Genomic DNA, 17,857 nt, shown 5'->3' on the forward strand with positions numbered 1-17,857 from the left:
CCAGGGGGGACATACACACACACACTGCTGACAGGAGGGGGGCAAATATATTGCCTAACTTAGACCTGTTAGCAAGGCTGCAATGTTTGCAGATGGCCAAAACCGTGCTGTGCTGCTGGTGGGGCAGATGTAACTACTGTGTAGTGTGCAGCCAGCACAGAGTCTGTCATTTGCCACTTTCCCTCCATGCTTGGGGTGGGGCTAACAGTGAACCCCCATCAGTAACTCTGCCCACCCCTTCCCCTCTCCTAAAGGCAGTCACGTTAGTTTGCTTCAGCTGCGATTACCCAGCAGCCGATAATTCTTCGCTTTGTCTTTTATCTAGAAACACCCGGCTTATTACAGTCTTATAACATGAGTCAGGAGACACCAAGAACACATTTATTACAGGCCGCATGTTATTAATTCAGCTTTATTCAATATCTATAATCTTCTAGAAGGTGCGAAATAAATAAGTAGATTCTGATTTGTTACCCATAGCAACATCTCATCTACAATAGAACTCCCATCTTAGTAAATAAAAACCTCATTGTGTCCATGACCCGACAATAACAGGCCCATGAGGGATAGGACGGAAGCTGCGTCCAATGCCCAAATACAAAATGTTCTCCATAGACTGAGCATGGTGCCGGGCTGAACCTCCTTAGCGCGGGTTGAGGTACACTCAGGCAGCATGGCTACACCTATAAGTAACGCATGGGCAGTAAGGAGAAGCCCAAAATGCATTTGAGCCCAACTCTAAATGCACCCCTATATGACAACACATACATAAACCCCTATATGACATCACATATATAAATGCATCCCTATGTGACATCACATACTTGCACTCCTATGTGACATGACATAAATAAACCCCTATATGACATCACATACATACACCCCTATATGACATCACATACATAAACCCCTATATGACATCACATACATAAACCCCTATATGACATCACATACATGCACCCCTATATGACATCACATATATAAATGCATCCCTATGTGACATCACATACACGCACTCCTATGTGACATCACATAAATAAACCCCTATATGACATCACATACATAAACCCCTATATGACATCACATACATGCATGCACCCCTATATGACATCCCATATATAAATGCATCTCTATGTGACATCACATACACGCACTCCTATGTGACATCACATAAATAAACCCCTATATGACCTCACATACACATACATCCCTATATCTCCAGTCCATTCCAGGGCATTTTTTTTTCTGCTTGGTATTTATATTAATCATATACGCAGTATTCACATTGGGCCTCATTCAGACCTGTCCGCTAGGCAGCATATATTCACAGCCTAGCGAGCAATTAAACGCCGCCCGAATCCCCTCACATGAAGTTGTTGAATGATTTTTTTCCCCTTCACAAAAAAAAGTGATCCTAGCCTTACTGTTATTCTGCCTGGAGCTGGGCGAATTCGGGGCGGGTGCTGCCATCGTGTGACATCAGCCGGCCACCATGAGCAAGCATCGACATGCCTGCGCTCGCAGGGGTATGCCCAGCTTTTGTATGGGCACACCCATAAGTCGCTGTGTGGTCCTCTGCCCGCCGCGTGCCAGCCCATCCTGGAGCAAACACCTCGGCGAGCGTAAAAATGGCTGGAGGCTTTCGCTCTGGGGGTCTACGCATACACAAATTTGCACATGTGCAAACCCCAAACACCAGACAGGGTAGCGAATTCGGCCCGCACAGAGCGTCATTTCATGTAGTTCAGCTCACTGACTTTGTCTTGTTCCTTTGTGAGCTTTCTGGTGTCTATAAAGACTCGATTTCATTGTGTAACGTTTCCCACACTCAGGACATGGAAATGGTTTCTCACCTGTGTGACTTCTCTCATGTCTAACAAGTTCTGATTTCATTGTAAAACATTTCCCACACTCAGAGCACGGAAATAGTTTCTCACCTATGTGACTTTTCTCATGTCTAACAAGTTCTGATTTCATTGTAAAACATTTACCACACTCAGAGCATGGAAATGGCCTTCCATCTGTGTGACTTCTCTGATGCTTACGTAGACGTACTTTCAATGGAAAACATTTCCCACACTCAGAGCATGTAAATGGTTTCTCACCTGTATGACTTCTCTGATGAGCAAGAAGACGTGTTTTTTCTGTAAAACATCTCCCACACTCCAAACATGCAAATGGTTTCTCACCTGTGTGACTTCTAAGATGACTAAGAAGATTTGATTTATCTGTAAAACATTTCCCACACTCAGAGCATGTAAATGGTTTCACACCTGTGTGCAGTCTCTGATGAATAATAAAACTCGATTGGTGTGAAAAACATTTCCCACATTCGGAGCATGGAAATGGTTTATCACCTGTGTGATTTCTCTCATGTTCAACAAGATGGGATTTTTGTATAAAACATTTCCCACACTCAGAGCATTCAAATGGTTTCACACCTGTGTGTTTTCTCAGGTGTACAACAAGATGGGAATTCTGTATAAAACTCTTCCCACACTCAGTGCAGGAATAAGTATTATGACCTGTGTGACTTCTCAGATGTTTAACAAGATGGGATTTACATAAAAAACTTTTCCCACACTCAGAACATGGAAATGGCCTCTCACCTGTGTGACTTTTCTCATGTGTAACCAGATTGCTTTTAGATGTAAACCATTTCCCACACTTAGAGCATGAAAGGGGTTTCTCGTCTGTGTGACTTTTCTCATGTTTAACAAGATTGGATATATATGTAAAACATTTCCCACACTTCGGGCATGAAAATGGTTTCTCATCTGCGTGACTTCTCTCATGGTTAAAAAGATTGGCTTTATATTTAAAACATCTCTCACACTTAGAGCATGGAAATGGTTTCTTATCTATATGAGATATCTGGGGCCTAACAAAAACTGACTGATCTATAGAACTCTTACCAAATTCACAGGATAATACTGTATCACCTTTCTGAGCTGTACTGTGTGTAGCAATATCTGAATTATCAGGAGAACGTTCCTCATTATTAAATGGACCAGATGAAATATCTGCACTGGGAAGTTCTGGATGTGGAATTAAGATATTGGGATTTTCTCCTTGCGGATCTTGTATGATGTCCTTATCTTCTAGTTTATCGTCTGAAGACACAATGAGATCTCCCTCCGAGGTATTCCTGCTTGTGCGCCCATCTAAACAAAACAGATGTACATTATAAAAACAGACAGAACTGCTTCAGCTGAGGGTCAGATGTACATAGATGTCTCAGCACTTAGTTATACTTAACATGTCTATGGGGGTCGATCCTATTAGGTACGGATGATTCGCACTTGCGTATCATCACGGCACCGGGCACACTTTACAGCAGACTGAATTTGCTTAAAATTGCTCACATCTCCATAGGGGTGCAAGCGATTTTAAGCGAATATGGCCCAGGGTGCGAGATTGGCTTAATTCGGGTTCCATTTTTGGCACTCAAATGGCACCTTCGACGCTAATAGGCTCAACCCTATGATGGAGCTGATCACCTTCCCACCGGTATACAGTCATTAGTTCGACAATAGGGTCAACATGGGTCAAGATCGCGAGTATAACAGGGACTGATGGCTCCTGATGTATGAGATACACCAGAGAGTGCGGGAGGAGACTGGTCAGATCTCTGGTAACACAGTGACATGATGTGAGGGGGAGAGCAGGAGTATAATAGGGGCTGATGGCACCTGATGTATGAGATACACCAGAGAGTGCGGGGAGGAGACTGGTCAGATCTCGGGGCTGGTAACACACAGTGACATGATGTGAGGGGGAGAGCAGGAGTATAATAGGGGCTGATGGCTCCTGATGTATGAGATACACCAGAGTGAGGGGAGGAGACTGGTCAGATCTCTGGGCTGGTAACACACAGTGACATGATGTGAGGGGGAGAGCAGGAGTATAATAGGGGCTGATGGTACCTGATGTATGAGATACACCAGAGAGTGCGGGGAGGAGACTGGTCAGATCTCGGGGCTGGTAACACACAGTGACATGATGTGAGGGGGAGAGCAGGAGTATAATAGGGGCTGATGGCTCCTGATGTATGAGATACACCAGAGAGTGTGAGGAAGAGACTGGTCAGATCTCTGGGCTGGTAACACACAGTGACATGATGTGAGGGGGAGAGCAGGAGTATAATAGGGGCTGATGGATCCTGATGTATGAGATACACCAGAGAGTGCGGGGAGGAGACTGGTCAGATCTCTGGTAACACAGTGACATGATGTGAGGGGGTGAGCAGGAGTATAATAGGGGCTGATGGCACCTGATGTATGAGATACACCAGAGAGTGTGAGGAAGAGACTGGTCAGATCTCTGGGCTGGTAACACACAGTGACATGATGTGAGGGGGAGAGCAGGAGTATAATAGGGGCTGATGGCTCCTGATGTATGAGATACACCAGAGAGTGCGGGGAGGAGACAGGTCAGATCTCTGGGCTGGTAACACACAGTGACATGATGTGAGGGGAGAGCAGGAGTATAATAGCGGCTGATGTCTCCTGATGTATGAGATACACCAGAGAGTGTGGGGAGGAGACTGGTCAGATCTCTGGTAACACACAGTGACATGATGTGAGGGGGAGAGCAGGAGTATAATAGGGGCTGATGGCTCCTGATGTATGAGATACACCAGAGAGTGTGGGGAGGAGACTGGTCAGATCTCTGGGCTGGTAACACACAGTGACATGATGTGAGGGGAGAGCAGGAGTATAATAGCGGCTGATGTCTCCTGATGTATGAGATACACCAGAGAGTGTGGGGAGGAGACTGGTCAGATCTCTGGGCTGGTAACACACAGTGACATGATGTGAGGGGGAGAGCAGGAGTATAATAGGGGCTGATGGCTCCTGATGTATGAGATACACCAGAGAGTGTGAGGAAGAGACTGGTCAGATCTCTGGGCTGGTAACACACAGTGACATGTGAGGGGGAGAGCAGGAGTATAATAGGGGCTGATGGATCCTGATGTATGAGATACACCAGAGAGTGCAGGGAGGAGACTGGTCAGATCTCTGGTAACACAGTGACATGATGTGAGGGGGAGAGCAGGAGTATAATAGGGACTGATGGCTACTGATGTATGAGATACACCAGAGAGTGTGAGGAGGAGACTGGTCAGATCTCTGGGCTGGTAACACACAGCAATATGATGTGAGGGGGCGAGCAGGAGTATAATAGGGGCTGATGGCACCTGATGTATGAGATACAGCAGAGAGTGTGGGGAGGAGACTGGTCAGATCTCTGTGCTGGTAACACACAGTGATATGTTGTGAGGGGGAGAGCAGGAGTAGAATAGGGGTTGATGGCTCCTGATGTATGAGATACACCAGAGAGTGTGGGGAGGAGACTGGTCAGATCTCTGGGCTAGTAACACACAGTGACATGATGTGAGGGGAGAGCAGGAGTATAATAGGGGCTGATGGATCCTGATGTATGAGATACACCAGAGAGTGTGGGCAGGAGACTGGTCAGATCTCTGGTAACACACAGTGACATGATGTGAGGGGGAGAGCAGGAGTATAATAGGGGCTGATGGATCCTGATGTATGAGATACACCAGAGAGTGCGGGGAGGAGACAGGTCAGATCTCTGGGCTGGTAACACACAGTGACATGATGTGAGGGGGAGAGCAGGAGTATAATAGGGCCTGATGGATCCTGATGTATGAGATACACCAGAGAGTGCGGGGAGGAGACTGGTCAGATCTCTGGTAACACAGTGACATGATGTGAGGGGGTGAGCAGGAGTATAATAGGGGCTGATGGCACCTGATGTATGAGATACACCAGAGAGTGTAGGGAGGAGACTGGTAAGATCTCTGGGCTGGTAACACACAGTGACATGATGTGAGGGGGAGAGCAGGAGTATAATAGGGACTGATGGCTACTGATGTATGAGATACACCAGAGAGTGTGGGGAGGAGACTGGTCAGATCTCTGGGCTAGTAACACACAGTGACATGATGTGAGGGGAGAGCAGGAGTATAATAGGGGCTGATGGATCCTGATGTATGAGATACACCAGACAGTGGGGGGAGGAGACTGGTCAGATCTCTGGGCTGGTAACCCACAGTGACATGATGTGAGAGGGAGCGCAAGTATAACAGGGACTGATGGCTCCTGATGTATGATATACACCAGAGAGTGTGAGGAGGAGACTGGTCAGATCCCTGGGCTGGTAACACACAGTGACATGATGTGAGGGGGAGAGCAGGAGTATAATAGGGGCTGATGGCACCTGATGTATGAGATACAGCAGAGAGTGTGGGGAGGAGACTGGTCAGATCTCTGTGCTGGTAACACACAGTGATATGTTGTGAGGGGGAGAGCAGGAGTAGAATAGGGGTTGATGGCTCCTGATGTATGAGATACACCAGAGAGTGTGGGGAGGAGACTGGTCAGATCTCTGGGCTGGTAACACACAGTGACATGATGTGAGGGGGAGAGCAGGAGTATAATAGGGGCTGATGGCTCCTGATGTATGAGATACACCAGAGAGTGTGGGGAGGAGACTGGTCAGATCTCTGGGCTAGTAACACACAGTGACATGATGTGAGGGGAGAGCAGGAGTATAATAGGGGCTGATGGATCCTGATGTATGAGATACACCAGAGAGTGTGGGGAGGAGACTGGTCAGATCTCTGGTAACACACAGTGACATGATGTGAGGGGGAGAGCAGGAGTATAATAGGGGCTGATGGATCCTGATGTATGAGATACACCAGAGAGTGTGGGGAGGAGACTGGTCAGATCTCTGGGCTGGTAACACACAGTGACATGATGAGAGGGGAGAGCAGGAGTATAATAGGGGCTGATGGCTCCTGGTGTATGAGATACACCAGAGAGTGTGGGGAGAAGACTGGTCAGATCTCTGGGCTGGTAACACACAGTGACATGATGTGAGGGGAGAGCGGGAGTATAATAGGGGCTGATGGCTCCTGATGTATGAGATACACCAGAGAGTGTGGGGAGGAGACTGGTCAGATCTCTGGGCTGGTAACACACAGTGACATGATGTGAGGGGAGAGCGGGAGTATAATAGGGGCTGATGGCTCCTGATGTATGAGATACACCAGAGAGTGTGGGGAGGAGACTGGTCAGATCTCTGGGCTGGTAACACACAGTGACATGATGTGAGGGGGAGAGCAGGAGTATAATAGGGGCTGATGGATCCTGATGTATGAGATACACCAGAGAGTGTGGGGAGGAGACTGGTCAGATCCCTGGGCTGGTAACACACAGTGACATGATGTGAGGAGGGCAGTAATCTTATAGGGGCATATAGATCCTAATTTCCCCAAAAATTCAGGCAATAATATTTTACGCTGTACGGACAAAGGAGGGTGTAGGATAAGAGGCTGCTGTAGTGACTGAATAAGGAAACTATGTGAGTCTCTTCTGATTTGTGATTATTCCTCACCTGTGCTGGTATCTGTAGGGGTTACCTCTTCCTTACACTGCTGATCACCACTTATATCGGTCTCTTCTTCCAAACAATTAGCTCCAATATTAATATCAGTTAGATCTTCACCCTTTGAAAGAAAAAAAGAAAAAAATGATTTAATTAAAAAAAAGTTTAATTTTTAGAGTAGACATCTGCAAAGCTTCTCCTTTTGTATATTGGGGAGACCCTAAATCCCACCTACCTGATCCTCCTGTGGGGTCCTGTCAGTCTCCTCTGTACAGTGCTGGGAATACAGAGGACGGGGACATCTCTCTGGGGTATCTCTGTTACTGGGCCCATCTGTAGGAGACACGCAGTGACTGAGGACATTGTATATATGTGATTATCCTGGGAATACAGAGGACGGGGACATCTCTCTGGGGTATCTCTGTTACTGGGCCCATCTGTAGGAGACACGCAGTGACTGAGGACATGGTATATATGTGATTATCCTGGGAATACAGAGGACGGGGACATATCTCTGGGGTATCTCTGTTACTGGCCCCATCTGTAGGAGACACGCAGTGACTGAGGACATGGTATATATGTGATTATCCTGGGAATACAGAGGACGGGGACATCTCTCTGGGGTATCTCTGTTACTGAGCCCATCTGTAGGAGACACGCAGTGACTGAGGACATGGTATATATGTGATTATCCTGGGAATACAGAGGACGGGGACATCTCTCTGGGATATCTCTGTTACTGGCCCCATCTGTAGGAGACACGCAGTGACTGAGGACATGGTATATATGTGATTATCCTGGGAATACAGAGGACGGGGACATCTCTCTGGGGTATCACTGTTACTGGGCCCATCTGTAGGAGACACGCAGTGACTGAGGACATGGTATATATGTGATTATCCTGGGAATACAGAGGACGGGGGACATCTCTCTGGGGTATCTCTGTTACTGGGCCCATCTGTAGGAGACACACAGTGACTGAGGACATGGTATATATGTGATTATCCTGGGAATACAGAGGATGAGGACATCTCTCTGGGGTATCTCTGTTACTGGCCCCATCTGTAGGAGACACACAGTGACTGAGGACATGGTATATATGTGATTATCCTGGGAATACAGAGGACGAGGACATCTCTCTGGGGTATCTCTGTTACTGGCCCATCTGTAGGAGACATGCAGTGACTGAGGACATGGTATATATGTGATTATCCTGGGAATACAGAGGACAGGGACATCTCTCTGGGGTATCTCTGTTACTGGGCCCATCTGTAGGAGACACACAGTGACTGAGGACATGGTATATATGTGATTATCCTGGGAATACAGAGGACGGGGACATCTCTCTGGGGTATCTCTGTTACTGGGCCCATCTGTAGGAGACACGCAGTGACTGAGGACATGGTATATATGTGATTATCCTGGGAATACAGAGGACGGGGACATCTCTCTGGGGTATCTCTGTTACTAGGCCCATCTGTAGGAGACACAGTGACTGAGGACATTGTTTATATGTGATTATCCTGGGAATACAGAGGATGGGGACATCTCTCTGGGGGATCTCTGTTACTGGGCCCATCTGTAGGAGACACGCAGTGACTGAGGACATGGTATATATGTGATTATCCTGGGAATACAGAGGACGGGGACATCTCTCTGGGGTATCTCTGTTACTGGCCCATCTGTAGGAGACATGCAGTGACTGAGGACATGGTATATATGTGATTATCCTGGGAATACAGAGGACAGGGACATCTCTCTGGGGTATCTCTGTTACTGGGCCCATCTGTAGGAGACACACAGTGACTGAGGACATGGTATATATGTGATTATCCTGGGAATACAGAGGACGGGGACATCTCTCTGGGGTATCTCTGTTACTGGGCCCATCTGTAGGAGACACGCAGTGACTGAGGACATGGTATATATGTGATTATCCTGGGAATACAGAGGACGGGGACATCTCTCTGGGGTATCTCTGTTACTAGGCCCATCTGTAGGAGACACAGTGACTGAGGACATTGTTTATATGTGATTATCCTGGGAATACAGAGGATGGGGACATCTCTCTGGGGGATCTCTGTTACTGGGCCCATCTGTAGGAGACACACAGTGACTGAGGACATTGTATATATGTGATTATCCTGGGAATACAGAGGACGGGGACATCTCTCTGGGGTATCTCTGTTACTGGGCCCATCTGTAGGAGACACGCAGTGACTGAGGACATTATATACAATGTGATTATCCTGGGAATACAGAGGACGGGGACATCTCTCTGGGGTATCTCTGTTACTGGGCCCATCTGTAGGAGACACACAGTGACTGAGGACATGGTATATATGTGATTATCCTGGGAATACAGAGGACAGGGACATCACTCTGGGGTATCTCTGTTACTAGGCCCATCTGTAGGAGACACACAGTGACTGAGGACATGGTATATATGTGATTATCCTGGGAATACAGAGGAAGGAACAACTCTCTGGGGTATCTCTGTTACTGGCCCCATCTGTAGGCGACACGCAGTGACTGAGGACATGGTATATATGTGATTATCCTGGGAATACGGAGGACGGGGACATCTCTCTGGGGTATCTCTGTTACTGGGCCCATCTGTAGGAGACACGCAGTGACTGAGTACATGGTATATATGTGATTATCCTGGGAATACAGAGGACGGGGACATCTCTCTGGGGTATCTCTGTTACTGGGCTCATCTGTAGGAGACACGCAGTGACTGAGGACATGGTATATATGTGATTATCCTGGGAATACAGAGGACGGGGACATCTCTCTGGGGTATCTCTGTTACTAGGCCCATCTGTAGGAGACACACAGTGACTGAGGACATGGTATATATGTGATTATCCTGGGAATACAGAGGAAGGAACAACTCTCTGGGGTATCTCTGTTACTGGCCCCATCTGTAGGCGACACGCAGTGACTGAGGACATGGTATATATGTGATTATCCTGGGAATACGGAGGACGGGGACATCTCTCTGGGGTATCTCTGTTACTGGGCCCATCTGTAGGAGACACGCAGTGACTGAGTACATGGTATATATGTGATTATCCTGGGAATACAGAGGACGGGGACATCTCTCTGGGGTATCTCTGTTACTGGGCTCATCTGTAGGAGACACGCAGTGACTGAGGACATGGTATATATGTGATTATCCTGGGAATACAGAGGACGGGGACATCTCTCTGGGGTATCTCTGTTACTAGGCCCATCTGTAGGAGACACACAGTGACTGAGGACATGGTATATATGTGATTATCCTGGGAATACAGAGGAAGGAACAACTCTCTGGGGTATCTCTGTTACTGGCCCCATCTGTAGGAGACACGCAGTGACTGAGGACATGGTATATATGTGATTATCCTGGGAATACGGAGGACGGGGACATCTCTCTGGGGTATCTCTGTTACTGGGCCCATCTGTAGGAGACACGCAGTGACTGAGGACATGGTATATATGTGATTATCCTGGGAATACAGAGGACGGGGACATCTCTCTGGGGTATCTCTGTTACTGGGCCCATCTGTAGGAGATACACAGTGACTGAGGACATGGTATATATGTGATTATCCTGGGAATACAGAGGACGGGGACATCTCTCTGGGGTATCTCTGTTACTGGGCCCATCTGTAGGAGATACACAGTGACTGAGGACATGGTATATATGTGATTATCCTGGGAATACAGAGGACGGGGACATCTCTCTGGGGTATCTCTGTTACTGGGCCCATCTGTAGGAGACACGCAGTGACTGAGGACATGGTATATATGTGATTATCCTGGGAATACAGAGGACGGGGACATCTCTCTGGGGTATCTCTGTTACCTGGTCCATCTGTAGGAGACACACAGTGACTATTTGGGTATCACAGGAGATGTGAACAAAGTAACTTATAGTATGAGAGGGAAAGCAGCAATGGCTCCCTATCAAGTATGATTCATATGTTACAACTTAATAAACGGGAACATCAGCAACCTCATTAAATAAGGAGAAAAAAGGAACTTTGGTCACTGTTGAATCTTTCTCTGTAAAGCAGGCTGGAGGAAACTGGATTGCAGATGAGGACCTAGGAGCGGACACAAAACCTATATCAGTAAATATAAGCTCCTCCCCACCGCAACTCCCAATAGGCCTGGAAGGAGAAGGAGGAACCCAATAAAACGGTTAGAATCAAAAAAACGGGACAATGATTGAGACAAAACCTTGCATGCTGAGTGTGAGGGATGGAACGCAATGTCCTCCAGCCTGCTTAAGAGGACACGTTTCTGTGTATGGTAAAGAACAAACAGATAACCTGTGCAGCAATAGAAGTATCGCCTTACGAACTCAAAAGAGTTTAGACAATGTTTAATAGAGGTAGGTCATCCTGGAAGTCTAGGGAAAAACTAGAAATTCGATTTCCTCTGAGGTCGAAAGAAACTCTCGGCTGGAACTTAGGAACCATATGGATAAAAATTATTGGTACTCTTTACCTAGAAGGGCGGCCGTCGCGGGCATCGCGGGTACATTTATGTATGGCCGCGACGCGACCGACGTGATGCCCGCGATTTCCCATTGAAACCAATGTTAAACATGGAAATCGTGTCGGTCGCGTCGCGGCCGGCCATAAATGTACCCGCGACGCGATGCTCCCGATTTCCCATAGGAATCAATGTTAAAAGGCGCGATGGACCCGATTTTACAGTTAAATGGCTCAATCCACCCGATTTGGCCATAGGAATCAATGTTAAATGGGCCACAGAGCCCATTAACCCTTAAATGTCCCCCCAAATTTTTAACGCCACCCCACGATCCACGCCAACCCGAAGCGTGGCGAGCGCAGCGAGCCCGCGAGGGGCGGCGGTACGCGTCCTCCGACCTTTTCATGCCCTACAATCCACTAGGGCGTGGTGTGAGAATATAATAGTGTGGCGAGCGCAGCGAGCCACCGAGCCCGAAGCGTGGCGAGCGCAGCGAGGGGACGCGGATACCTTCACAGTTATGCGCGTCCCCTCGCGGGCTTCACAGGTGTCCGTGGCGAGGCGGACACCTGTGAAGCCCGCGAGGGGACGCGTCTACCTGTGAAGGTATCCGCGTGCGCTCGCCACGCTTCGGGCTCGGTGGCTCGCTGCGCTCGCCACACTATTATATTCTCACACCACGCCCTAGTGGATAGTAGGGCATGAAAAGGTCGGAGGACGCGTACCGCTGCGCTCGCCACGCTTCGGGTTGGCGTGGATCGTGGGGTGGCGTTAAAAATTTAGGGGGACATTTAAGGGTTAATTTGGCCTATTTGGCCCCAAATCGGGTCCATTGAGGCATTTAACAGTAAAATCGCGGTCAATCTGCCGTTTTAACATTGTTCCCTATGGGAAAATCGCGGTCATCGCGGGCATCCCGATTTACCCGCGATGCCCGCGATTTTTACCCCCGACGACCGCGATTTCAATCGCTGGCGCCCTTCTAGGTAAAGAGTACCAAATTATTTTGTTATAGATATGAGAAAAGGCAACCTGCAAGACAAAGCCAGCAAACAGAAATATGCCAAGATGAGGCAATGGTCATAGTCAGTGGTGGATCCAGCACAGTTCAAACATTCAGAGGATCCACACCAACTGCCAGTGGGTCAGTTAGGAATGACAGTTGGTGTCAGTGTGTGTGGCTCCCCTATTTGAATTTTGAACAGTGCTGCAACCCCACCTCTGGAGCCGCCACTGGTCATACGGAAGACCAGCTTCCAAGTACCAAACTGAAGATCCACTGATTACGGCAGCTCAAGTGAAGCCTGATGGAGAACCTAGAGGAGCAAATTAAGATCCCACGTGGATGAAAACGGTGGCTGAACAAGCAGCACATCTTGTAACAAGGTTCAATCCCATTGAAGAATGGTCCAAAGTTGTTGGAAATAAATTGAGAAGTGTATTTAAGTTGGAATTCAAACTCCCTGGAGGACGATCAAGAAACAAGAAGAATGAACAACTTTTCGTTCACACCACTAGAATAGATGTGGATTTTCCAAGCCCACAGCATAGTGCAGACTACTAAGAGAGAAAAACTTGTTAGAAAGTCAGGTCATCAAAGCCAAAAGAGGACAGTACTGGTGAGGAAACGGAATCGGAAGGAGCAGACTTGGATGTATAGTAGGAGATGCCACCCTGAAACGACAATTTGGAGAGCATCAGTGTACCTTAAGTTTACCCAGGCCGCTTCCATAAAATGTGTGACTAGGCGTCTCCCCCCTTCATGGGATATCATCCTTATTATCATGCCAGTTGTAAGGCAGTTGCCCCACCTCCTCCTCCTCCAAATCAATACTTTGATGGAGACGGGGCCAAATGGAAGGGGCCCCCTTGACTGAAGTCCCTGGCTACCAGTCGAAGGGGGGTATTCAATGTGAGGGTCACGGCAGTCGAGCATGACCGAGAACATGCAGGCGGGATTCAATGTCCCGCCTGCCGGGAAGCGAGAAGGGGGCGTAGCAGAAAGGAGGAACTAATAGGATTTTACATGGGAGCAGGGTGCTAGAGTGAACACTAGACAGACAAATAAGGCGTGTGCCCCCCCAGGGCTCCACCACAGGGGGGCTAACGCCGGAGACGCGGATAGCCTCGCAGGCTACAGGGATGGTGCAGGTGAAAGGCACACATCTGCCATGGGGTGGACAGGGAAAGCCGCTGTGTCGCGAGACCTGGACCCGTACAGGGTGACTCAGTGGTAGAGGCATGATGCCATCAAGTCCACCTTGGTTCTGCCACAACGGTGCACCAGCATCCTGAGGAAGGGACCTGGCCCACGCCGGCTCCAGAGAGGAGGCTGTATTGCTGCACCCCCAGACCCCCAGAGCCGCTGCCCTGTCACTGACTCCTAGTCAGTGTGAGAAATACATTTAAAAAAATTATAAAGATTTAAAAGAAGCAAGGGAAGCAGGAGTATAATAGGGGCTGATGGCTGCTGATGTATGAGATACACCAGAGAGTGTGGGTTGGAGACTGGTCAGATCTCTGGGCTCGTAACACACAGTGACATGATGTGAGGGGAGAGCAGGAGTATAATAGGGGCTGATGGGTCCTGATGTATGAGATATACCAGAGAGTGTGGGGAGGAGATTGGTCAGATCTCTGGGCTGGTAACACACAGTGACATGATGTTAGGGGGAGAGCAGGAGTATAATAGGGGCTGATGGGTCCTGATGTATGAGATACACCAGAGAGTGTGGGGAGGAGACTGGTCAGATCTCTGGGCTCGTAACACACAGTGACATGATGTGAGGGGAGAGCAGGAGTATAATAGGGGCTGATGGCTCCTGATGTATGAGATACACCAGAGAGTGTGGGGAGGAGACTGGTCAGATCTCTGGGCTCGTAACACACAGTGACATGATGTGAGGGGGAGAGCAGGAGTATAATAGGGGCTGATGGCTCCTGATGTATGAGATACACCAGAGAGTGTGGGGAGGAGACTGGTCAGATCTCTGGGCTGGTAACACACAGTGACATGATGTGAGGGGAGAGCAGGAGTATAATAGGGGCTGATGGCTCCTGATGTATGAGATACACCAGAGAGTGTGGGGAGGAGACTGGTCAGATCTCTGGGCTCGTAACACACAGTGACATGATGTGAGGGGAGAGCAGGAGTATAATAGGGGCTGATGGCTCCTGATGTATGAGATACACCAGAGAGTGTGGGGAGGAGACTGGTCAGATCTCTGGGCTGGTAACACACAGTGACATGATGTGAGGGGAGAGCAGGAGTATAATAGGGGCTGATGGCTCCTGATGTATGAGATACACCAGAGAGTGTGGGGAGGAGACTGGTCAGATCTCTGGGCTGGTAACACACAGTGACATGATGTGAGGGGAGAGCAGGAGTATAATAGGGGCTGATGGGTCCTGATGTATGAGATACACCAGAGAGTGTGGGGAGGAGACTGGTCAGATCTCTGGGCTGGTAACACACAGTGACATGATGTGAGGGGAGAGCAGGAGTATAATAGGGGCTGATGGCTCCTGATGTATGAGATACACCAGAGAGTGTGGGGAGGATACTGGTCAGATCTCTGGGCTGGTAACACACAGTGACATGATGAGAGGGGGAGAGCAGGAGTATAATAGGGGCTGATGGCTGCTGATGTATGAGATACACCAGAGAGTGTGGGGAGGAGACTGGTCAGATCTCTGGGCTGGTAACACACAGTGACATGATGTGACGGGGAAGCAGGAGTATAATAGGGGCTGATGGCTCCTGATGTATGAGATACACCAGAGAGTGTGGGGAGGATACTGGTCAGATCTCTGGGCTGGTAACACACAGTGACATGATGAGAGGGGGAGAGCAGGAGTATAATAGGGGCTGATGGCTGCTGATGTATGAGATACACCAGAGAGTGTGGGGAGGAGACTGGGCAGATCTCTGGGCTGGTAACACACAGTGACATGATGTGACGGGGAAGCAGGAGTATAATAGGGGCTGATGGCTCCTGATGTATGAGATACACCAGAGAGTGTGGGTAGGAGACTGGTGATATCTCTGGGCTGGTAACACACAGTGACATGATGTGAGGGGAGAGCAGGAGTATAATAGGGGCTGATGGCTCCTGATGTATGAGATACACCAGAGAGTGTGGGTTGGAGACTGGTCAGATATCTGGGCTGGTAACACAGTGACATGATGTGAGGGGAGAGCAGGAGTATAATAGGGGCTGATGGCTCCTGATGTATGAGATACACCAGAGAGTGTGGGGAGGATACTGGTCAGATCTCTGGGCTGGTAACACACAGTGACATGATGAGAGGGGGAGAGCAGGAGTATAATAGGGGCTGATGGCTGCTGATGTATGAGATACACCAGAGAGTGTGGGGAGGAGACTGGGCAGATCTCTGGGCTGGTAACACACAGTGACATGATGTGACGGGGAAGCAGGAGTATAATAGGGGCTGATGGCTCCTGATGTATGAGATACACCAGAGAGTGTGGGTAGGAGACTGGTGATATCTCTGGGCTGGTAACACACAGTGACATGATGTGAGGGGAGAGCAGGAGTATAATAGGGGCTGATGGCTCCTGATGTATGAGATACACCAGAGAGTGTGGGGAGGATACTGGTCAGATCTCTGGGCTGGTAACACACAGTGACATGATGAGAGGGGGAGAGCAGGAGTATAATAGGGGCTGATGGCTGCTGATGTATGAGATACACCAGAGAGTGTGGGGAGGAGACTGGGCAGATCTCTGGGCTGGTAACACACAGTGACATGATGTGACGGGGAAGCAGGAGTATAATAGGGGCTGATGGCTCCTGATGTATGAGATACACCAGAGAGTGTGGGTAGGAGACTGGTGATATCTCTGGGCTGGTAACACACAGTGACATGATGTGAGGGGAGAGCAGGAGTATAATAGGGGCTGATGGCTCCTGATATATGAGATACACCAGAGAGTGTGGGGAGGAGACTGGTCAGATCTCTGGGCTGGTAACACACAGTGACATGATGTGAGGGGAGAGCAGGAGTATAATAGGGGCTGATGGATCCTGACTCCCCCACTGGGCAGATACATTGCCCTCATTAGTCTGTACTGAGTGATGTGCGGCTGACGGGCCCGGGTGATGGAGCAGCAGCGCGGGTGCCTAAAAGACCCCCAGAGCCGCTGCCCTGTCACTGACTCCTAATCAGTGTGAGAAATACATAAAAAAAAATTATAAAGATTTAAAAGAAGCAAGGCTGAAAAGCGTATGTGGCTCCTGCCAGCACCAAAAAAAAACAAAACTGAATGGCCAGCTTGGAGGCGGGGTAGAGGAGGGGAGGAGCCTGGCTGCCTGGGAGGCAGGAAGAAGTTTAACCTTTCTGGTGCTGGAATGGAACGGTTAGCCCTGTGGCCCCTGATGTCTTCCTAAAAATAAATACACCAGTATATGCCAGGCTGAGCCCCGCCTACCCCCCGCAGGCACCCGAATTCCCTCTCTAGCATGTGAGGGGATGTGTACGCAAACACAATCCTCTCGCATGCGGCAGCCGAACGGGACAGAAACCATTCGATCGTAGCTGACCATCAAATTATTTTTCTCCCCTCGGTGATAAAAGTCAGCTTAGTCTGACTGGTATTCTGGCCACTATCTCTCACATGACTTGAGCATCCAATCCCAGTGCAGTGAGACCTATATAAACCATTCCCCTGGCACCAGCTCACTGCCAGTTCAGCTTGTATGTAATCAGATCCTGTCTCCTTATTGCTGATGCTGCTATCATCCAGGCTGCTCACCTGCACAGTTATCTTGCTGTGTTCTTACTAATCCATCCGGTCCAAGTTTACCATTGCAGTGGTCCGCTCCAAGTCACATATTACCACACAGTCCTTTGTGCTCCAGCACGCCTGACCTCTCCACTTTTTATTGTGTACTTAAAGTCTCCTGCTAGCTTCCAGTACTCAGCTTCC

General features: G+C 48.8%; 2 protein-coding genes across 4 annotated transcripts in view; one reads left to right on the top strand and one right to left on the bottom strand.

Annotated features, from left to right (window-relative positions):
- The window catches only part of LOC146009536 (uncharacterized), a 783,885-nt gene that overhangs the window by 485,316 nt on the left and 280,712 nt on the right, over positions 1 to 17,857 (top strand).
- LOC146010036 (uncharacterized) overlaps positions 397 to 17,857 on the bottom strand; it is a 34,589-nt gene continuing 17,128 nt past the window's right edge. For 2 of the 3 annotated variants that reach the window (XM_083150862.1, XM_083150863.1), the window contains exons 7-9: positions 7,655 to 7,752; positions 7,429 to 7,540; positions 397 to 3,164 (exon numbers count right to left, since the gene is read on the bottom strand). In XM_083150862.1, coding sequence (XP_083006988.1) covers positions 1,750 to 3,164; positions 7,429 to 7,540; positions 7,655 to 7,752 — 1,625 coding nt within the window. In that variant the 3' untranslated portion in view covers positions 397 to 1,749. The remainder of the gene's footprint in view (positions 3,165 to 7,428; positions 7,541 to 7,654; positions 7,753 to 17,857) is intronic. The other variant, XM_083150864.1, reaches the window with a different exon arrangement.

Source organism: Crinia signifera, chromosome 6, assembly GCF_055691185.1.
Source record: "Crinia signifera chromosome 6, ASM5569118v1, whole genome shotgun sequence".
In the NCBI taxonomy this organism is placed as follows: domain Eukaryota; kingdom Metazoa; phylum Chordata; class Amphibia; order Anura; family Myobatrachidae; genus Crinia; species Crinia signifera.